The following is a 23,628-nucleotide window of genomic DNA, read 5'->3' as shown; positions in this document are numbered from 1 at the left end:
TCACCATATGTTTATCCCGTGTCCGCCACCCGGAGGATTAGCAGCTCCCAGTATACAGTCAAATGATATCGATGCTGCAGACAGCATTATCTGCGTTCGGCCTCATGCACACGGCATACGTATTTTACAGTCCGCAAACCGTGAATTCCTTCCGTGAGCATCCCGCATTTACCTAGTTGAGCAAGAATAGGACATGTTCTATAATTTGCGGAACGGGGAGCACGGATGCAAACCGCACACGGATGAGGCCCCGTAGAAATGAAAGGGTCCTTGTGCGATCTCTGATTGGACCCAAAATACGGTCTCCTTGCATGAGGCCTTATACTGTAAAGGGGATGTCCAGGATGTTGCAAAAAAAAAAAAAGAAGAAAAGCGCCACCTTTGTCTGCAGGTAGTTTGTGGTATTGCAGCTTTAGCCCCATTCTCTTCCATTGAGCTTCAGTTTGCAATACCAGATGCAACCCCAAGGGGTGGCGCTGTTTTAGGACGAAAGCCATGTTTTACCGATCCTGGAGAATCCCTTTAAGTTGGTTCACAAGGATCGGATCGTTATATGTTTATATATCGTCATATTTGTTGAAGCTTGGGGTGTACATTGAAATGGGGGGTGCCACAGCAAAGATTACAATGGTGCTGATTAGCGCCATCCTATCCATCCGGACCAGGAGGACACGATGCTTCCTTGACTAAATCTCCTCTCAAGGCCAAACCTTCCAAAGTGGGTGAATCTAATGGGGCTCTCCCCCGACAGAAGGATAGGCCAGGGTACAATGAATCTTATCATGGCTGATCCATTGTTCCCCAGGGGCATAAGCCATTGCCAGAGGTGTCTCCATTGCCAGAGGTGTCGGCCGAGTCGAGCATGTATGTGTACGGGGGAGTCGGGTGAGATACCTGTCACTTGTCCCCTTCTAACAAGTCCCATTGCAATGAAGCCAGGATGCGGGTGGTCTAGTGCCAAATTATGCTTCCATATGGTGTAGATGCCCCAGTCTGGTATGGTGGGGAGGGAGCGTTGCAGAGGCGTTGTCGGATGCTCATGCACTAGGGTCTAGAGGAAAAAGCTGGCTGAAGGAGACCGTCAGATGGTCAGGAGACACCGTCTCATGTGCAACCCCAACAAGGATCTGACAAAGATGGAGGTGAGAAAAGATGTTGTCAGACAGGTCAGAGGCGGTCGGTCACAGCTTTGAGTTCAAGGCGAGGGCAAGTCATGGTCAAAAGCCAAGGCTCAAGAAATGTTGGACCCATGCATGTTCAACAGCTATTTTTCCTGAGCCCCCCCCCATACACATGCATGCTCACTCTGGCTGAGTATGCATGTTTCGTCAATGGAGAGAGGGGAGTAAACTGCTGCCAGAAGCTTCTCCTGAAAACAAAAGGGTCCTTCTTCCCACAACAGCCGCTATCGCCCTAATATACGCCAGGCGAATTCACCTGCGGCGAAATAATATATTAAAGGAACTCTCGGGATGAGTTTATATTGTGTAATGCTAAGCGCAGGGTCTGAGTGGGCGGAGCAACGCGTACGTCTTTGATGTTTTCGAATCTGTGTCATGCTCCGCCTCTTCATCTCCTGCACTAGACATAACACAGTCATTTACTAAGAGCGTCATTTTTTGGATGACCTTTTTAGTCCTTTTTTTTTACGCAAGCTTTGCTGCCGGAGGATGCGCCTAATTTATGACGTTGGTGTGCGTCTTGTTATAAATTAGATGCATCTTTGGTAGTCTTTGCGCCTGCCGTAAAATCTATGCCCTAGTAGGTTTTATCTCTTTTTCCTGACGTAACTTTGCCATAGCAGGAATGACGGCTCTGGCACGCCCCCGCCACTCTCTCCACACTCCTTTGTCTCGAAAGGCGGGTAAAAACGCCAATTCTCATTTACCAACAGTTTAACGCTTCTTTTTGCTGTAAAATTGTCGTTTTTGAGACTTTTTAAATGGTCGTGCGCCAATTTTACGCCAAAGAGAAGCATAAAAATGTTGGTCAATGACCAACTGGGTTGTCCGGGTTTTTAATATTGATGACCTCTCCTCAGGATAGGTCATCAGTATCGTATTGACGGGAGTCCAGCACCCAGCAGCACCCTCGTCGATCAGCTGCTTGAGGAGGCTGCGGCGCTGGATAGTGGCAGTTCTTGGTATTGCAGATTAATCCCATTCATTTGAATGGGACTGAGCCGCACCATGTGACCGATGAACGCTCACCAGAGCGCCGCAGCCTCTTCAAAACTGATTGGCGGGAGTCGGACCCACGCCGATCTCACATTGATGATCTGTCCTGAGGATAGGCCGTCAGTATGAAAATCCCAGACTACCCCTTGGGGAACCAAATTTCTAACAGTGTATAGGTCAGGCATGGCCAACCTGCGGCTCTCCAGCTGTTGTAAAACTACAACTCCCACCATGCCCTGCTGTAGACTGTCCGGGCATGATGGGAGTTGTAGTTTTGCAACAGCTGGAGAGCCTCAGGTTGGCCATCCCTGGTATAGGTCATCCTCCGGTTGAGAGGTTAGAGCGCTGCAGCGCGCGGCCTGAGAGCTCTCTTCCGCTCATCCCCTCGGTGACACTGAAGATGAGAGCTTCGCTCTGTGCCGCCACATGTCTGCTCGCATTTGTCGCAGCCTCACAGAATAGAGCATCTGTCAAGTGTATCTGGGCCAATGAGGACAGACACTTGTCTGTAGACTTAACCTTGCCAAGAACTCGGCCCTGTAAATTTACAAGACTTGGCAACAGGCAGAGATGCCGCCTCTCACAAGCTGCGGGCACATGTATAGAGGGATATCGCTGCTCTACTGTTTGGGTACTATATGGTGGTAGAAAGTTGACTGTATATGGCAGCATTATCTTAAAATGTGTTGGCTGACCAGCCCTGGTCCTAACATTGATTACGTGGCTGGTTCCCCGGAAAACTACAGGGGTTATATAGGGTCTGCAGCGCCGCAGGTCTTGGCACAGAGATAGAAGGGCTGCACTGAAACCCCCCCCCCCCCCCCCCCCCCAAAATATCTCACTATTGAGTATCTGCACTTGGAGTGCATGGCATTGGGCACCGGGGCGGGCATACCATGTGTGCAATCTGTGCAGCTATAAAACAGGTAAGGCCCTGTTCACACTGCAGATTTAGCAAAGGAAAAAATCTGTTTCTGCTGTGGGTTTTCAGTGGGAATGCCACGGAGCTCCAATGAATTGTGCCAGCTGACGCCCGCTGCGTCCCTCCAGACACCATGCCAAGATAGGACGTACTCATTCTTGGTGCGGTCGCAGCTATAAAGCGCAGCTGCATGTAGTGCATCGCACATTGGGAGGCAGATTTAGCACAGCTTCAACTGGCAAAAAACCCTGTGTGAATGGGGCCTTATAGGGTGCCCAGTGCCCACTGCCACCTTAAAGGGGGTTATCCTATGAAATATGAAAATTTGGACTTACTTACAACCAGCCCTGTACCACACATGGATCCGGAGATCTCCCCGTTCATTGCTCCAGTTGCTCTGCTAGATTTATTCAAACTGTCAGCTCAGGGGCTGTGTCCTTTCTCAGGGGACATGTCCTTTCTGCTGCAGCTAGGGGCAATTGAAGGCTGGAACTGAGCGCGTGCTTCCATCTCGATGAGCAGGACAGAGAAATTAGAAAAAGAACAAACAGCAGGTGGCGCTGTACAGATAGAGTTCATTGAATAACTCCGATACAAAATTTTTAATTGCATGCAATTACAAAAGTATTCAGATTCAGGTTCAGGTTCTGGTGTGAAAAATGTTAAATATTTTTCATGGGACAACCTCTTTAAGAGCAGCTTCTCACTATCAGACTCCGACAGGCGATGTTCCTGTCCGCGTGCTGCTCGAGTCTGCACAGACTACGCCGACGGCACACAGACCGCATTGCAATCGAGGGGGGTCATTCACACATCAGCTTTATAATCCAAGTCTTCCCAATGCTGCGGTGCAGTCGGAGATTTCCTCGGACTGCACCCATAGGACTCGGAGCTACCAACATGTCATCGGTTGGCCGCGCTGCGTCGATAAAACACACAGCGTCTGAATACAGCCTTAGGCCTCATGCACACGAACGTATTTTCTTTCTGTGTCTGTTCAGTTTTTTTTGCGGAGCGTATGCGGAACCATTCATTTCAATGGGTCAGCCAAAAAGTTACTGTGTGCATTCCATTTCTGTATGTCCGTTCTGCAAAAAAGTAGGACGTCATCTGTATTTTTTGCGGATCCGTTTTTTGTGTACAGCAAAATACATACGGTCATGTGCATGAGGCCGTAGGCTCGTTCACACGACCGTGCCGTTTTTTGCAGTCCGCAAATAGCGGATCTGCAAAACACAGATGGCGCTCGTGTGCCTTCCGCATTTTGCGGAACGGAACAGGAGGCCTATTATAGAAATGCCTATTCTTGTCCGCAAAACGGACATAATTTTTGCGGGGCCACGGAACGGAGCAACGGATGCGGACAGCACACAGAGTGCTGTCCGCATCTTTTGCGGACCCATTGAAATCAATTGTTCCGTTAACGGACCGTATGCGAAACGCAGAAAACGGCCCGTATACGGAACGCAAAATACTTTCGTGTGAACGAGCCCTTGTGCTGCCCGTTGCCGTATTGCGGACCGCATTTGCGGATCCACAATACATGTGCCCCGTTCCGTGTGCATTCCGCATCACGGATGTGGACCTATTCACTTCAATGGGTCTGCAAATCAGGAGATGCGGAACGAAAGCACTACAGAGTGCTTCCTGGGGTTCCGTTCCGTGCCTCCGCACCGCAAAAAGATAGCACATGCTCTATCTTTTTGCGGAACGGACGGATCGCAGACCCATTCAAGTGAATGGGTCCACGATCCCCATGCGGCTGGGCCACGGTCGGTGGCCGTGCATTGTGGACCGCAATTTGCAGTCCACAGCACGGGCTTTACACGGTCGTGTGAACGAGCCCTTAGGTTGCAGATTTCATAGGTCGCAGTTTCTGGGGAGACATGTAAGAGAGGAACTGTATGATAAACTGGAAGAGGAAGAGACCCACACAGTCTCATTACACGGGGACCCCCGGTTGTCTGTCCTCCTGCTGGACCCCCTCAGAAAGCCTTCGGGTCATAGGTGAATAAAAGGATCACGCCCCCAATACAGAGATAACACTGTCCATGAGAGATAGATCGTAAGCATTCTCAACTAATATATTATAATTTTGTCCATTTACACGCACCAATAATCACAAGTAAAAAAAAAATACTCCATGAAAATGCCCTTTAAGTGACTATTTTCTTAAAGGGACCTGGACCGCAATCTGAGATGCTACCAGTAACCTCACATTCCTGCCCTGCCCTGCCCCCCACCAGCCGAAAACTTCATTCATTCATCCACCTAGTAACCCTCCTTCCAAGCCTAAAATCCCTAGAAAGGGGGAGGTGTAAGCCTGGAGAGGCGGAAAAAGGGAATTGGGAGATAAGAGCCAGAGAGGGAGGAGGAGGAGGAGGAGAGGCTGTGGCCGTAGCCGGATTTCTACGAGCGCTCCGTCTCCTCCCATGATGCTCTTTTGACAAGGGATGAGGTAATGCTTGAAGCATCAGCCTGCAATCCAACAGCAGCATCAGCACCAGTAGCCAACATCAGTTGTACGAGACGCTCCACCGCCGGCGCACGCCGACAAGGGGATTTATCACTCAACCTCCTATTGGGTTTTTTCCTTATTTTCTCCGAATTTGGATGGAGGATTTGCTCTCACCATGACCGAACGCTGCAGCTTGTGGAGCGCCCTGTCAGCAGCGGCATGCTGCTTCTACCGGGGGTCTTTTATGCAGGTACAGGTAAGAACCTACAACGCCTAAAAAAACATCTCATCTGTAGGCATCGGTCTTCTATGACTTCTTTCCATCGTTCTCCGTCGACCTATCCATCCTTAGATGCCAGGCACAGGTAAGACTGTTCACAGGTGGAGGGGCATGACGTCTTCTCGCCAGCTTGCATGGGTCCACCTGCCCGTCTCCACTGAAAAATTGAATCTAGACGCAGGATATACTTATTGGACGGACTGAGGTCCATAAGTTGCTGTGGAGATGAACACGTTGCGAATCACATCTAGAGATGGGGTGGAAAATGACTCTCTATGTTCTTTGAGGACATCACCCGATTGCCAATGGAGGGAAGTTTCTTGGGTCTTCAGTAGATGCCTAGACCAGGTGCAGAGAACATGCTCAGGGTTAAACACGTGTGATATATGTGATTGTACACATTGATTGTACACCAATTGTATGTTGGCAGGACAGGGTGAAACATTTGGCATGGGTCTTGGAAATTGTGGGCAAAGAACCAATTTTCCAAATCAATTGGACGTTCTAAGGTTTGAAGTCCATGAATTGGGGGTTCGTAAAGCACATTGCAATTGGTGCTCCTTGGGCTTGTTAGACCAGAAGCCTTACATGATCCAATGTCTTGAAATGCGTGGTACCTGATGTTATTGCAGAGTCTAGCACCGCCGGTACCCTGCGGCAGAAGGTGCCGCGTCCGACAGTTGAAAGTTCTGGATCAGCTGGGGGGATGAACCCAGAAGTGATTCCTGCCGTTCTGGCATGGAGAGGGTTACTGATGGAGCAATCCATGAATGACTGGGTGTTACTCCGGTGACGTCAGCCTCCCTGCACCTCCGCCAATAGCTTATTACCAGGTTCTCGGAGCCATGACATCATTTCTAACCAATGGCAGCCCAGACAGCATATGCGGTACCCCACAGATTGGGGGGGGGGGTGAGCTCAGGTCCCCCCCAAATGAAAAAATAATCACTACAGGTGCATCGGGGGCCATTGTTCTATCAGCGAAGAATTGAATGACTCCTAGGGTTTTCGATGGGATCCAGGATGGGGTTAAACGGCTGACGCCATGTGTTCTTCTGCGTCGATGATGGCGTCCTCGGGGGAGAGATCAGTCACCGCGTCCCCTCGGGACACAGCGAGACGTGCAAAATGAAATGAGCTAGAAACATGGAGCGCTTACAAGCCGGGTGGCCAGAGGGCACCAACCGTATTCCCCCTTCTTATGATTACATATAGGGCCAACTACCATCACCCTATATACAACCGCCATATCCTACGCTGTATAGTAATATAGCCATATCAAGCATTTCTGCCCCAGAACCCCCGCCCCCCTCCCTCTCCATGTAGTAATGGATGGATGGTGAGGGTTTGTGACAGTAGACAGACCCAGTCAGAAGGAAGTTGTCAGACCGCACCACGGAGGAGAGCCGCAGCCTTGACGGGGGGAGTGGGTCGTCATGGCAACGGCATCTACTTAAGCCTCGGCCTCTCCGGGGAATATTTAGGCTGAATGTCCCCACCAGTAATTAGAGCGGCCTCCTCTGTAGCCCCTTTAGTCGCAGCGTGGACAGAACCACGGGGATAATTGTGCTGCGGTGTGCAAAGGTTGTCTAATAGAGAGAGAAAGAGACAGCTCGTTTTAGGAGACGGGGGTCCGAGGAGGCTGCAAATATTATGCGTAATGCCACGAATATTGGGGGAGGGGGGGGGGGGATGCGCGGTAGAATATATCTTTTGATGCAAGCAACTTATCTTAGCATTTTGTCCCATGTCAGGACTATGATTTTTATTTGACCATGCCAATGTTTCCTGGCATTGCCCATTTCTCTCCTTACATGAAAATTGATTTAGGCCTCATGCACGCAACCGTCTCCGTATTGCGGTCCGCAAACTAGTCCGCAAAACACTGACACCTTCCGCGTGCAGTGCGCATTTTTCTCAGGCCTAGTTCACACGAACGTATGGCTTTTATAGTTTTTTGCGGTCCGTTTTTTCACGGATCCGTTGTTCCGTTTTTGAGTTCCGTTGTGTTTCCGTTTCCTTTCCATTTTTCCGTATGCCATATACAATATACAGTAATTACATAGAAAAAATTGGGCCGGGCATAACATTTTCAATAGATGGTTCAGCAAGAACGGATACGGAAGACATACGGATGCATTTCCGTATGTGTTCCGTTTTTTTAGCGGACCCATTGACTTGAATGGAGCCACGGAACGTGATTTGCGCGCAATAATAGGACATGTTCTATCTTTCAACGGAACGGAAATACGGAAACGGAATCCTTACGGAACACATTCCGTTTTGAATGCGGAACCATTGAAATGAATGGTTCCGTATACGGACCGTATATGGAACACAAAAAAAACGATCGTGTGAACTAGGCCTCACCCCCATTACTAGAAATCACTATTCTTGTCTGCGGAACAGGACATGTTTTATAATTGCGGATGCAGATGGAAATCCGTGTGCTGTCGGGTTTTCCTTTACGAACGCATGGAAATAAATGGGTCCGTGTGCAATCCGGAAAAAATAGGGATCGGACATGGATGCGAAAAAAAAAAACGTTTGTGTGCACAAGGCCTTATGCCAGCTTCCCCCACCCCACATACAGTCCTGCCATTGCCTGTATTTGTAGTCCCCTGATCGGGTCCAAATAGTCTAGAGAAAACACCGCCATAAATCACGTACTCGCCAACAGTCCTGAATTTGCAGTGTCTGTCCCTAATTTTCAGAGAAAGTCATAAGATTTATGCCAGTAACCCCCCCCCCCCCCCACTACCTTATTCCTTGCATTGCCTATCGTATTTGTAGCCCCCCCATGTACACTGAGGGGGCCTTCTTACAAGATTGGGTCCTAATAGTCTGTAGAAAACACTGCCATAAATCACAGACTTGCCAACAGTCCTGAATTTGCAGGGTCTGTCCCTAATTTTCAGAGAAAATACAAAATTTTAATATCCCCCCCCCCCCCTCTTGCGTTGCCTATAGTATTTGCAGCTGCCCTCGGACCCAGAGAGGTCAGGGTGGAAATGTGCAACGCAACTAATATGGGGGGAAATGCTGACGTAAATCACATGCCGTGAGCAGCTGCTGGGTAGAGACCCCTCGGATTTACTTTAATTAATCTGACGATGGGGTGGGAAAGAGTTGTTACTGTTTTCCGTAATTTCCCAGTGGGCTCGCTAGCTGCAAATACGTTCCATTTAAGCGATCTCCAGTCTGTATTAAACAGCCACATTTTATCCAAATCTCCCAAGACTGCAGATAATAGGATTGTAAATTCAGATAAAACGCCGCCGTGGCGTGCGCGCGCGGCTAAAATAACCACGAACACCAGAAATATTAATTTGTATGTAATTCCTACCAATATGGCCGTGGTCATGCCTAGTTATGGGGCATTAGAGGCAGGGAGTATACAACTAGACCGGTGTGCCGTTCCGGACTCCAGGAAAGTTGGGCGACGGCACGTGCGAGAGCTGTAAGGATGGTTGTAATCTGTGCGTTATGCGGCGCGCAAAGCGCATGGTCGACCTCTATTAGGGTAGAAAAAAGGTTAAATTGACCCCAAAGAGCTTGCAATCTGATTCTCTGGCGAGCACATCAAGGCTGTGCTAGGGATCCAGCTGACTCAGAGCATTACATCATTGCTTTTCCAGTGCAGGGAGGGGGGGGGGGGGGGCGGCGTGCTCAGGTGTCCCCGTGGCCACAAAAGCTCATTACAATGCAGACGATGCCGTCTGTATCATTCAAGGAGCCAGACCAGCTTTGATATCCGATTTTCTGCGGAGGGGGAATTATCTTGGCGTGGGCTACGGCAGAGAAATGCAGGAGCTGCCACCTGGACTGATAAAGAATAAACGCTTTAAACCTATTCCCCGCCGTACACACGAACCGTCAGAGCCATCGCCCCCCGTGTGTGAAAGGGAATTACCAGGCTGAATTAAGTGGTTTACGTTGATCCTGTTAAACCGGGGGCCCCATAAGCAAAGGCGATGAATGACATTTCTCTAGATCGCTTGCTATGGTGAAATCCAGATTAGTGACGTCATCACGCAGTGTCACTAGTTCCTAAAGGGATCTGTTATTTAAATCACATTGTTTTTAGAATTTTTTTGTAAAAAAATTTCAACGTCCCTGTCTATGTCTAAAGGGTCACTGAGATTTGGAAAAACTGGATATGTCATAGACAGGGGTGTAACTATAATTTATAGGACGCCATAGCAAAATAAGATGGGGCCCCACCACGTAATGTAAGAAATTAAAAGCAATAATTACAAGTATATATATATATATAATAGCGCCATATATCAGAAACCCCACCTTATAGCAAAAAGCCGCCATATTGTTATTCCTCACAAAAAAAAGAGCAATGATCTTGCACCTGATAGGGCCCCTCAACCTGTGGGGCCCCATAGCAAATGCAATGGCTATATATAGGTGATAACTTTTCATTCTGATGATAATGAGATGACTGCTGAAAAGTTACCTGTACAGAACAGGAAGTCTTTATTATTAGGCCTAGTGGCCACCGAGAAAACTGCAGAATTTTAAGATTTACTGAGTTTTGGTAAAACTTTGGATATGTCATAGAGACATATCAAAAGTTTTAATTGGTGCAGGTCTAAACGCTGAGACCCCCACAGATTGCTAGAACGAGGGGGTAGAAGCACAATATGCGAGCGCTTCTCTCTCCTCGTTCTAACCATCAGTGGGTTCCTCAGCGCTCAGACCCCCACCGATCAAGCTTTTGATATGTCTCACACTGGCCACTATGTTAAGACTTCTTGTTCTGTACAGGTAACTTTTCAGCAGTCATTTCATTATCATCAGAATGACATATATCACCTCTGTATAGATAACAAAGGATTTACTATTGACAATAGGTGATATTAAAGCTTATCTACTCCCTCCTGACCTCTGCACAGAGCCTGGCTAGAAAACGCTGCGATAGAAGTCAATGAGGTCCCCTCCTGACCGTCATGTCAGTGGCCCATGTGGATGCTCTGAAACAAGAGAAAGTCTTGACGGTGCAAAAAAAATGCAGGATTTTTAGGACTTTAAAAAAAATATATAGGTAGGAACATGGAAAATAAAATTTAAAAAATCACCAAATTTAACTAATAGCTAATTTGCTGATGACACATTCCCTTTAAGATGAAATCCTCCTGCTTCACATTGGGCTTTGTCACCTAAGTGGTGCAGAAGGGAGAGAACGCACTGCCGTAGTCCCTAGTCTCCAAGCTGTGTATATCATAAGGAAATGATGAGGCACAGTTGCACGTAGGCCCTGGTACTTAAAGAGGACCTCTCGCCTCTCCTGACATGTCTGTTTTAGCAACTACTTGCATCCCCCATGAAATAACAATTGTGGAGCATCTATTCTTATGACTATCTTGGGCAGACTAGATGGGCCAAATGGTTCTTATCTGCCGACACATTCTATGTTTCTATGTTTATGTTTCTATGTTGTGCCCTTCCTTCATGATTCCTACTAGAAGTTATAAAGGAATTACTAGCAGTTTGCAATGAAGGTCTGGATGGGTGTTACCAGTAGGGATTGTGACACTGGCAGAACTGATTGTGCAGGGACACACCCTCAACTGGTATCACCCATCTGGACCTTCACTGCAAACTGCTAGTAATTCCTTCGTAACTTCTAGCAGGATCAACCAAGATAACCGACAATACAGCTTCCACAGTGAATATCACTCTCTTGTACATCTTGCTAGGCCACCCAACTTTCCCAGACTCCAAAATGTTAAAAGGGGTTGGCCCGGATTAGAAAGAACATTGCTGCTTTCTCCCATAACCCTATCGCCATGGGTTGTGTCTTGTATTACTGCTCAACTCCTTTAAAATGAATGGTTGCTCTTGGTAGAACATGGTTTGTACACGTAGCATGTGGCAATAGCAGAATAGAGATGTTAGTGCAATATGGACTGCGCAAGATTACTCCAGGTTTTGGCCCAGCAGTCCATCCTTTCATGCCTCATCAGATGGTGAATACAGTCCACCATGTTGATCGGTGCCAAGAACAAGCCATCTTTCCATCTGCCCACGTTAGTCCTGGCACACATGTCCCTATTAATAGCGAGGCTGCTGTATTCATATAGTCTCGGTCTATAGAGAAGAATCGCTGCGTTTGATCCAGAAGGCGAGGCTATAGTTTAGATCTTCTCCTACATGACAGACGGCGCTCCTCTAAAAAGCTGTAGGCCCCATTTGTGACCGATAATGTGCTTCATGTTCCTACAGTTCTCCAAGGAGAAGTACATCTTGGATACTCCACCGGAGAAGCTGCACAAGGAGCTCGAAGAGGAGCTAAAACTGAACAGCTCAGACCTGCGTAGCCACGCCTGGTACCACGGGCGCATACCACGAGAGGTAATGTGGCGTTTAACCTCTTTCATCACTGCTCCTACTAAAGGCCATGATGATTGAGGGAGTAACTTGGGCTTGTCCTTCCATTGACTCAGGTGTCTGAGAGCTTGGTGCATAGGACCGGAGACTTTCTCATCAGGGACTCGTTGACCAGCCTGGGTGACTATGTGCTGACTTGTCGATGGAAGAACGAGCCTCTTCATTTCAAGATCAACAAGGTGATGGTGAAAACCAGTGACAGCTACACCCGTATCCAGTATCTCTTCGAACAGGAGAGCTTCGACAACATCCCATCCCTGGTGCGCTTTTATGTCGGCAGCCGAAGAGCTGTCTCGGATCAGAGTGGCGCGCTCATCTTCTGTCCTATCAACCGGACATTTCCACTGCGATACCTGGAAGCCAGCTATGGACTGTCACCGGGAAGGCCAGGTACTCAGAGCCCACAGAAGGGACATATGAAGAGAAGAAGCATCACCATGACTGATGGTCTCACTGCCGACAAGATCACCAAGAGCAATGGATGCGCAAACAGGTAGGGACGTTTCCCAAGAATAGTCATAGTCTAATAACCATTGAGATCGAGAATGTCCAGTCCCTGTATATGGATGTAGCCAAAGATTTCAAGGTTCTTCCAAGCCAGGAGAACGTAGGGCAGAAAATTTAGATGGGGGATGAGGTTTGGAAGACGTCAGCTAATAGTCAACAATTCTGACCATTTATAATGGTCCATCAAGGGTGCAGGACATACTGGCTTCTGATCGTATGCTATATAATGTTATCTTCTCCTTCCAGCACCTCCTCCCCACATCACAGAGATATTATCAGAAACTGTGCAGTCAGTGTGGACCAAATCCAAGACCTACACTCCCCAATGTCCCCCATTTCTGAGACCCCTGGATCCCCGGCCTATGGTACAGGTAGGTACAAAGGTGAAAACCATAGTGAGGGCCGTTGTCCTCCTGTCCGTCCATATCAACCATAACATATATGCCTTTGTTCAGTCGTTAGGGTGAAGCCGCAGGGACCTCCAGCAGGAACGGTGACTCCCGGTTCTCCGGTGCTGAGAAGATCCAGTGAACCTTACGTGAATCCAGCAAATAACAAGGCCACATTAAACATGGCTGAAACCTCCCATTCCACACCCAGTCACGGCTACCCACAAATCTCTCCCTCGCCCTCTATAAACAGTTACAGTGACCCCGATAACGGACATTACTGCCAGCTACGCCCAGCCTCCCCGACACATGACACCCACAACAAACCTCTGCCGACCAAGAGCTACGTGGAAAGGTTAAAAGTGGATGAAGGCGTTAGGGCAGGCATCAACCATGCGGTGGAAGATACTGACAAGGACAGGCTCTCTTTTACTGCCCCAAGTATAGAAGCCAAATCTTCTTTTAACCCGTCCGCCTTCAAGTCCATGCTGATCCCCGCAGACAACAAGCCCCTGGAGATGTGCATCCTGAAGAAGGTCAAGGAGCTGTTTTCGGAGGTCGATGCAAAGACCATTGCCCAGCATATCACCAAAACAGACTGCGAGGTAAGGAGCATGGATTTCATCAAAGAATCCGCAAAAAGCCTCTAAAACAGGGATGCTCAACCTGCGGCCCTCCAGCTGTTTCAAAACTACAACTCCTAGCATGCCCTAATAGCTGTAGGCTATCCAGACGTGCTGGGAGTTGTAGTTTTGCAGCTGGAGGGCCGCAGGTTGGGCATGCCTGCTCTAAAGGGACAGCCAGCCTATTGCACAGCCAGCCTATTGGTTTTAATGGGCACTGTGTAATGCTTAATTTCACCTGTGGTGGCGCCGCAGGATATTTAAAGAGGTCACCCCCTCCTGACATGTCTGTTTTAGCAACTGTATTTGCATTCTCCATGTAATAACAATCCATCTACTCTTACAATTACGGTATGTTGTGCTATTCCTCTATTATTCCTACTAGAGGTTTATGTATGAACCACCAACAGTATGCAATAATGATCCACCTGGGCGTTACCAATTGGAGGCATATCCCTGCACAGTCTGACACCGGCAAGCACTAGTGTCAGACTGTGCAGGGTCACACCCCCAACTGGTAACACCCAGCTGGACTTTCATTCCAGACTGCTGGCAATTAATTCATAAACTTCTAGTAGGAATGAGAGAGGAATGGCACAACATAGAGTCATGGCGGATGCAAGTAGTCACAGACGTGTCAGGAGAGGTGACAGCTGTCCGGTTCGCTGTGGGGCCCCAACAGAGTGACACCCTGTGATCAGTTTACCATCACGGGTACCCTTCCAATAAAAAAGGATTGGCAAAATGGACAGTCCCTCTAAATAAGAACAATGGGCAGGGTTTTCGAAAAATAGATCAGTCTGATTTATTTATTTATTTAATTGAGGGAGGGGGCGAGGGTTAAAAAAATTAGGTTAAAATAATTTAGTAATTTGAAGTCGTAGCCTTATAATCATAGTCAAGGCACACGACCTTAAACTCTGTAGGGAAATACGTTTAAGGTTTGGCTTCGATGAGGATTATTTTTAGTTACAGCAGTGATGTCATGATGATGTCATCCAGGTCTCATTAACGCTGGCACTACTGAAGTGAAATGATGGCCATTACCGTGTTTATTACCACCCCCTTCGGGAATCCTTCCCACAAGATGAGGCGACAATCTATTTGCAATTAAGAGAGATTAATCTCCATCTTCGTGTCGCTTCCAGGTTGCCAGGATACTCGGTGTTACCAAGGAGACGCAGAGGATGATGGGAGTCAGCTCAGGCATGGAGCTCCTGACGCTGCCGCATGGCCGCCAGCTGCGGCTTGACCTTCTCGAAAGGTGCGTGGAGAACATATAATGAATGGCACGTGTGGGTGATGTGATCAGCAGCGTCACGCTGATTGGCAGAGATAACTTGTAGTAGAGAGTCCTCTCCTCCTAATGTTACGCCAAAAACCTACGCCAGCCCCTAGATTTTCCGGCAGGCGCAAAGACTACCAAAGAGGCGCCTAATTTATAACTCGGTGCACGCCCCGTCATGAATTAGGCGCATCTTCCGACAGCAAGGCCGGTGTAAAATGTACCAAAAAGACCATAAAAAAATAACGGTTTCAGTAAATGACCACCACTCCGTTTAGCCACTTTTTTAAGGCCCCATACACACGACCGTATCAGTTTTGTGGTCCGTAAAGACGGATGCGGTCTGCGTTGCATCCGCATTTTTTGCGGACCCATGGACTTCAATAGATCCGTAGTCCGGAGTATAGGACAAGCTCTATTTTTTGGGCAGAACATACAGATATGGAAAGCACACAGATCATCCGTGTGCTTTCCGCCTTCACATATTTTCGGAAGTCCCATAGATTTTGGGGTGGCAATATGCAGGCTTAACCACTCAACAGGGGACCCCTGTTCTCATGATTAATGGGGGTCCCAGCAGTCAGAGCCCCACTGATCAGACATCTATCACCTATCCTGTGGGGAGCTAAATATTTGGCATTAGGATAGCCTATTTAAAGTGGCCACGCACCATAGATGTATATTGGCCAAACCCTCCATTATCGGAAAGGGCTGAACGACCTTCTAATGTTGGGGGAGATAAGGATCGGCTTTTGGATTCCATCTTGGCTGATACTTTTGTTTTCGGGGACATATGCCGCCGCCCGATGTGTCTGGCAGCCGCTTACTCCCCGAGTAATTATGTGTACGGGGAGTTAGTGTCTCGTGGACGGCCAGCCCTGTGGGCACACACCGCTAATAAAGACCTTTAACAATTGTTTCGTCAGATTTCACACCATGTCCATCATGATCGCCGTCGACATCTTGGGCTGCACGGGAAGTACGGAGGAGAGGGCTGCGTTACTGCACAAGACTATTCAGCTGGCAGCCGAGCTGAAGGGCACGCTGGGCAACTTGTACAGCTTCGCGGCTGTGATGAACGCTCTGGAATTGACACAGGTACATCAGACACTCGCAAGGTTTTCTCCCCTGACTGTAGGAGATCCCCACCGATGGCTGAAATGAAGTGGGATCGGCTCTCTTCGGCAGCTGAAGTCGGGATTATAGAAGTGTAGGAGCCGCTGAGGAGAGCCAGTCACGAAGCTCTTCTGCCACTTCATTTCAATGATCACGGGGGTCTCAGCACTCAGGCCCCCCACTGTTGAAAACTTCCGACATGTCACTATGAGGGCTCATGCAGACGGCCGTTGCCCCGCAAACAGCAGATCCGCAATATGCGAGCGCTGGCTGTGTGCCGCACCCTGCATCACGGATGCGGACCCATTGACTTGAAAGGGCAAACAGCGGTCCCCAATGCACGGAACGGCCGTGTGCATGAGCCCCTTCTCTATAGATCCCTGTCAGATCCCTTTGGCGACAGATAATTGAAAGGACTGGTCACCTCTAAAGTACATTCTTGTATTCCATAGTAATATTTTGTAGGATATTGTAGGATATTTTTTTAGACCTCTGCATTGTGCCCTTCACCTGTTGCACCATTCCCCTTGTTGATAGGTCATTTAACTGCACATTCTGATACTACCCTACACTAAACTACAGCCTATTCCCAAGGGTGATATCATACATTTCCAGGAGTAATAACAGAGGAACCACACAATGCAGATGTGTAAGGAAACATGCTCCAGAGGGAATGGAGGGAATGACTTAAAGAGCACCTGTCACCTCTCTGGATATGTCTGTCTTAAGAACTACTTGCCTTCCCCATGTAATAACCATTCTGAGCATCGAATTACTCTGTGATGCGTCATTCCTCTACTATTCCTGCTAGACTTTAAGAATTTATTACTAGCAGTTTTTAATAAAGGTCCACATGGGTGTTACCAGTTGCACCAGCATGTTCTTGCACAGTCTGACACTGGCAGCACTGACTGGATAGTGTGCAGGGACACCCCCCCCCCCCCCACTGGTGGCCCCCATCTGGACCTTCATTTCAGACTTGTAATTCAGTCATAATTTCTAGCAGGAATAATAAAGGAATAATAGAGTCATAGGAATAGATTCTCCAGAACTGACAATACATGGGGGTTGCAAGTAGTTACTAAATCAGACATGTCGGGAGAACAGATGGTTTTTAAGCACCTGGCCCAAGGAGGCAGCCATGTTTTTTTTCTTCTTACCTTTCCATTGCAGCATCCACAACTGATAAAATGATTATTATACTTCTGTTATATCAGTTTGAGGTACGTGACATAGTTGTGGTGGTTCCCATGTGATGACACATTTGTAAACTCGCAGGGGGAGGGGGGGGGGGGGGCATACATAATCAGGTCAATGAGCCTCCTGCTGGCTTTTATTAATGGCTTGGAGGAAATGCTGCTGTAACCCAGCAAGATGAATGCATCTTCCACACAAAGACTGACTGTTCCTCCATCTCATTTCCAGATCGCAAGACTAGAACAGACGTGGATCGCCCTGAGACAGAGACACACAGAGGGAGCCATATTGTATGAGAAGAAACTGAAGCCGTTCCTGAAAAGTATGAACGAAGGCAAAGGTAACCCTGGTTAACAGCTTGTATTCCTGGTGGGCTGGGGTGATGTAAGGGTTGATGGGGACGGTATAGGGCAGGAAACAGAACCTATAATTTAATTGTACCTAATCTAGTTAGGTCCACATTATTTTTTTCCGATACAGAGCTCCAAATCCCCTGCAGTTACACAATAAAATTCTGACTGCCTGAAGCCACCACTAGGGGGAGCTCAGACTGAACACTATCCAATGATAGTGAGCTCCCCCTAGTGGAATCAGAAAGAATATCATCACTTAACTTGGCTTCTCAGTTAAAGGTGTCTAGGTACTAGGAAAGCTCCCTAATCAATTAGTTTGCATATTTACTCCAGACCCTAAGGGCATTGTAATTATAATTAAAGGGGTTTTCCAGGAATTCAATATCGATGACCTGTCCTCAGGACAATTATAATTAAAGGGGTTTTACGGGAATTCAATATGGATGACCTGTCCTCAGAATAAGTCATCCAAATCTGATTGGTGGGGTACAGACACCTGGCACCCCCGCCCGTCAGCTGTTGGATGAGGCTGACCTTAATACAATATAACAAGCACAGCGCCGTACATCATATAGTGGCTGTGCTTGGTATTGCAGCCCAGTCACATTCCTTTGAATAGGACTGAGCTGTCCCTAGGCCATGTGACTGATGGATGTGACGTCAAAGGCCTAAGTAGAGGTCGACGCTCTCACCGAGTGCCGCGGCAGAGGTGCCAGGAGTGGGACCCCCTCCAATGAGAAATTGATGACCTGTCCTGAGGATAGTCCTCGAAAACCCAATTAATACTACTGGAAACCTGTAAGACACTGATCTCTACTTATCTGCCATTATCTATATGATTTTTTTTGTCTCGTCTCCCTACAGAGAGTCTCCCGCTGAGCAACACCACATTCCCTCATATCATCCCTCTCATCACCCTTCTGGAGACAGACTCCCCCCTGCTGGACGGCGGAGAGCCATGGGACAGCATTGACAATGGGGTAGAAGTGGTCATGTCTCATCTAGAAGCGGCCAGGATGGTGGCACATCATGGGGGGCTCTACCGCACCAATGCCGAGATGAGGCTACAAGGTGGGAACCTAATAGTCAGGTGGAGCTCTAATCTCAGAGATATGGCCACTTTAAGAGCTCCTAAGGGGGGCTTCACTCAGGTCTCCTGACTCCAGGACTGCTGACTATTTATCAGTGGTGGACATATTGGTTGTCATCCAGCTTTCTCAGATATTACTAAGAAAAGACTGCATAGTGCAACTTGACTGAAGAGAAGAGACTTTAAAGGGGTTGGGTCATCTCATACATTGAGGACATATCGCTTGGATATGCCCCCTAATATCTGATAGGTGCGGGTCCCACCTCTGAGACCGACACCTATCTTTAGAACAGAGCCTGCAAAGTGAAGGAGAGTGGACCGCGCATGCCCTGGCTCCCTCCATTCATTTCTATGGGACTGCCGAAAATAGCCAAGCGATACCCTCAGCTATTTTTGGAAGTCCTACTGAAATGGATGGAAAGCGCACCGTGCACGCGCGGAAACCGCTGCATTCACTTCTATGGGGCTGACGGAAATAGCTGAACCCGCGCTCGGCTATCTTCGGCAGTCCCATAGAAATGAATGGAGGGCGGCTGCGCATGGACTTCCCATTCATTTCAATGAGACTTTCAAAAATAGCTGGGCACAATGCGCGGCTATTTTCAGCAGTCCCATTGAAATGAATGGAGGGTGACCGCGTATGCACAGCACACCCTCTTTCACTTTGCGGGCTCCGTTCTAAAGATAGGTGCGGGTCCCAGAGGAGGGACCTGCACCTATCAAACATTGCTAGGATATGCCCCCAATGTATGAGATAACACGACCCCTTTAAAGTCTCAAGTTGCACTATGCCAGGCATGGCCAACCTGCGGCATTGGGCTGGGCATAAAGTTTTCAATAGATGGTTCCGCAAAAACAGAGCGGATACTGAAGACATACAGATGTGTTCCGTATGCATTCTGTTTTTTTTGCGGACCCATTGACTTGAATGGAGCCACGGAACGTGATTTGCGGGCAATAATAGGACATGTTCTATGTTTGAACGGAAATACGGAAACGGAAGGCATACGGAGTACCTTCCGTCTTTTTTGCGGAACCATTGAAATGAATAGTTCCGTATACGGAACACAAAAAATAGAACAGAAACAGGAAAAAAAAAAACGTGTGTGCAGGAGGCCTTACTTTTACATTTTTTGTATGGATAGTATTTTTTTTCTATTTTTTATTGCTTGTCTGATTAGGTTTCTTCTTTACACCCAGGTTTCCACCCCAGACCAGATCTCTTGGAGGTCTCCAGCACTGAATTCCAGATGCGGATGCTTTGGGGCAGCCGGGGAGCGGCTGGAACTCAAGCCGAGCGATACGACAAGTTTGACAAAGTTCTCACCGCTCTCTCGCACAAACTGGAACCGTCTGTGCGCTTCAGTGAATTATAACAAAGACCCCAGTGATCTAGACTGGAAAACCCAGGGGTGAAAGTGTCCAAAGCAATGAATCAAAGACTTCTTACGGAGATGGAAATATAGCACTTTTTATGACTTTTCTTGTGGGAGGGGGAGGGGTGTCGATATATCCGCACCACAGTGCATGCTGTTACTTGCAACATGGAACGGTTTAAAATAATTTCCAGGGAAGATAACAGCATTGTATGTGCTTTTCAGTTCACACAAGACCAATCTGATACCATGGGTGGCTTTGATATGGGAGGCTCTCGTCCACCATGTTGGAACTGGCATGGTCTGTAGGCAGACAGAAAGCCAAAAACGATATGCACTAAAATCAAAAACTGCTTATGAGAGAGGACTGTAGCGCCACCTAGTGGTTGTATGACGTCATCCAAAAATCATTAAACTGAAATCTACCCTAAAATTAAAGCACATGGATAGGAGACGATTCAACACGCCTTCCCATTGACTGCAATAAAGTGGACCATTAAGATCATCGATACATCAGAGACTACCATTTTATAGGAAAGAAGGGGTTAATAATATCTGTACTACACGACACATGCAAGGCCGTCAGTATATTTTTATAATAAAATCTCACATTGAAATGTAACCAGAAGGAAAAGGAGAAGCGGTGGGGACCATAAAGGGAGGTCTTATAGCTGCTCTGGTGGCGGGGAGCGTGTCCTGCTAACTTTGGGCAGATCCTCATGCAACTTTGTCTTGATGAGCTTTACCAGGCTCCTCCTACTCACCACCTTGCAACTTTTACAACTACGGGAGGGATGGAGGGTCAAAGTTACCTTCTCTTGTAAAATGAGCAGCAAGAGAGTGATGAGACCTCTTGGCGACATGAGCAGATCTGGGGGTGTACCTAGAGATAGATCTGTAACTCAAATTGGCCCCTGTGCAGGCGCTTCCCATGTTCACGACCAAGGGTCATGGCCACTGTTGCAGGGGGAAGGTAGAGGATTTGTGGCATGAACCACCATTATAATGGCTGCCGGCCATTCTCACCAATCAGGGGCTGGCTTTCATAGTCGTTTGTGAAATATAAAATGAAAGGAATAATCTGATTGGTTGCTCTGATTTTGGGTGGGTAAAGCATTTGCACATCTGTACATAGGTGTCATTTCAATGTCGTCCCGATCCAGCTGTGAAGAGTCCTCATTTTTGGCAAAAAAATATGAGATCGGAGATGAGACCCATGCGGGCAGGCGGCCCCCACCTATAGACTGTATATGGACTTATAAAGGATGAATGTCAATTGGATGGATTTCCCATGTATATAATCCCAGTCTGTAAAAATCTGCTCACCGCCTGCGCTGTACAGAGCTGTCACTTCGTCTCATTGTACATAGCCATCCGCTATCGATTCCAGCTCATTTGTAAATAAATGTATTGATGTAAAAGGCTGGGACTGCTTCTTTAACATCCGCATCCCTAGTGCACTATTCAGCAGGATTCTTACTGTCAAACTGGGACCAATACAGGTCACAGCAGCACAGAGTATTTGCAGCAGGCCGTGATGTTGAAAACCCTATCCGCATACAGCGTACTGTAAATTGCAGCAAATTTTTGAACCTCCTGTAAAAGTCACACGGCCAAAACCTGCTGCGTGCGAATCATGCCATGCAGTCCACTGCCACTACCGCTACAGGCGCGGGGGCGGCATCGGGACACGCTCCATCCACAATCTCCACGGCGTATTTCAGTATTACATAGGGCAGAGAAAAAAAAGCCGCGTGGGACCCGGGGGGGAGGTGGAGCAGGAGGAGGAAGCGGGGCGGGTCTGTGGGCGTTACGGTGTTAAACTGGCATATCGGGAACACAAGGAGAGGTGACCTCATAGTATAACCTTAGTGATCTCTACAGAAGCGGATTTTTATTGGCAATATGCATGGCAGAGCATGCTGCAGGACGAGATGATCGTGATCCAGTGATAAAGGTGATTATGCTGTGCCGTACCTCAGAGTATACCAATATTACCGCTGGCATGCCGGGAACACACAGAGGGGTGACTTATATAGTGTCATTAGGATAGTTTTTATGGGTGATTATTGACACGAATCAATAATTAATAATTGAAACCAATTTGTGTCGCAGATAGGTGTATCATGTAGTTATCTTACTTGTCAAATTGTTACAATAATTCTCATAGATACAACTTCATAGATGTAACAATTTCCATTTTGAAGGGGTAAAAGTGGCGAGCAGGTACCCAATGAGCACGATGGTGATGTGCGGGACCAGGGAATCAGTCATTAGACAGGCCTGCCCAGGACACGAGGGCGGAGAGATAGAATGGCGTGAAATTACAGTAGTTTTCAAACACAATATTTGGGAAAAAATACATAAAGTTATAGCAGTTTATATCCTAAACGAAAAACAGGGAGAATTGTAGCTAGGTGATAGACGCAGCGAAACCTGACAATTAAAAGACATTTTGAAGTTGAAAACATCAAACCCCCCCTAAAAATTAAAACAGATCAACCGACGGAAACTGAATTATCCACATTTATACACCAAGAAGTTAGACCAAAGTCCAGTTTCTTCCCCCTCCAAAGTCAGGGACATCATATCCCTACTTTTTTTGATCTTGTGTCCTCTGACATCAAAACAATGACTTCTGTACCAATTATGGCAAATAGAAAAGAAAACCTTAGCAAACCGGAAAAAAAATGCCCTAAAAAAACCTGAAATATCATTGTTTGCCTGGCGGACAAGGGGGTGGGGGGGATAGTCATCCAGGACTATATAGACTATGAAAGGGAAGCACTGATCATCCTTAATGATACCGTTTATTATGAAAAAGTGTCTGAAAACCCTTTTTCTGGTATAAACAAAGACCTCACCAAAATGATAAAGGATGCTTACGATAATAACTATATAAACAAAAAAGAAAAAAAAATTATTACCCAGAGCCCCCTGCACCCCCTATTTTTATCACCTTCCAAAAACACATAAAAACGCAAAAAACAAAACGGCAGACCTATTGTGTCAAATACGAAATGCGCAACGAGCAACCTTTCACATTATCTGGATCTATTTCTGCAACCGTATGTACATTCACTACCCAGCTATCTTCATGACTCCAGCCGGCTAATCCGGGAACTAGAAGATATTACTTGGAAAGACTTATACGCATTATTCACCATGGACGTTACTGCCTTATATTCTAACATCCAACATGATTTGGGCATACGGTGCGTTAGAACTACCCTAGAGGGAGATCCCAATCTAAAAACACCCCAAGTATTCTTCCTCCTAGAGAGCCTGCGTTTCATCCTGGAGAATAATTTCTTTCATATATAACAGCGTAAGGTACCATCAATGCGGGGGTACCGCTATGGGTACGAAAGTGGCGCCGTCCTTTGCGAATCTTTTCCTGGGGGAGTTCGAAGATTATACATCCAAAACACTGTACCTCCTATACAACAACTC

General features: G+C 47.4%; 1 protein-coding gene across 4 annotated transcripts in view; it reads left to right on the top strand.

Moving 5' to 3' along the window:
• SH2D3C (SH2 domain containing 3C) overlaps positions 1–21,590 on the top strand; it is a 56,413-nt gene extending 34,823 nt beyond the window's left edge. For 2 of the 4 annotated variants that reach the window (XM_040404958.1, XM_040404959.1), the window contains 9 exons: positions 12,075–12,203; positions 12,296–12,732; positions 12,993–13,117; positions 13,202–13,740; positions 14,907–15,022; positions 15,970–16,141; positions 17,585–17,696; positions 18,574–18,780; positions 20,000–20,175. In XM_040404958.1, the coding sequence (XP_040260892.1) occupies positions 12,075–12,203; positions 12,296–12,732; positions 12,993–13,117; positions 13,202–13,740; positions 14,907–15,022; positions 15,970–16,141; positions 17,585–17,696; positions 18,574–18,780; positions 20,000–20,175 (2,013 nt within the window). Of the gene's footprint in view, positions 1–5,473; positions 5,814–12,074; positions 12,204–12,295; positions 12,733–12,992; positions 13,118–13,201; positions 13,741–14,906; positions 15,023–15,969; positions 16,142–17,584; positions 17,697–18,573; positions 18,781–19,999 lie in introns of those variants that run through there. The other 2 variants (XM_040404960.1, XM_040404957.1) reach the window with 2 other exon arrangements.
• Positions 21,591–23,628: the final 2,038 nt, after the last annotated feature.

This window comes from Bufo bufo, chromosome 8 (genome assembly GCF_905171765.1).
Source record: "Bufo bufo chromosome 8, aBufBuf1.1, whole genome shotgun sequence".
NCBI classification, from domain to species: Eukaryota; Metazoa; Chordata; class Amphibia; order Anura; family Bufonidae; genus Bufo; species Bufo bufo.
The sequence above is the reverse complement of the archived record's forward strand: the minus strand, read 5'-3'. Positions and strand labels throughout refer to the sequence as shown.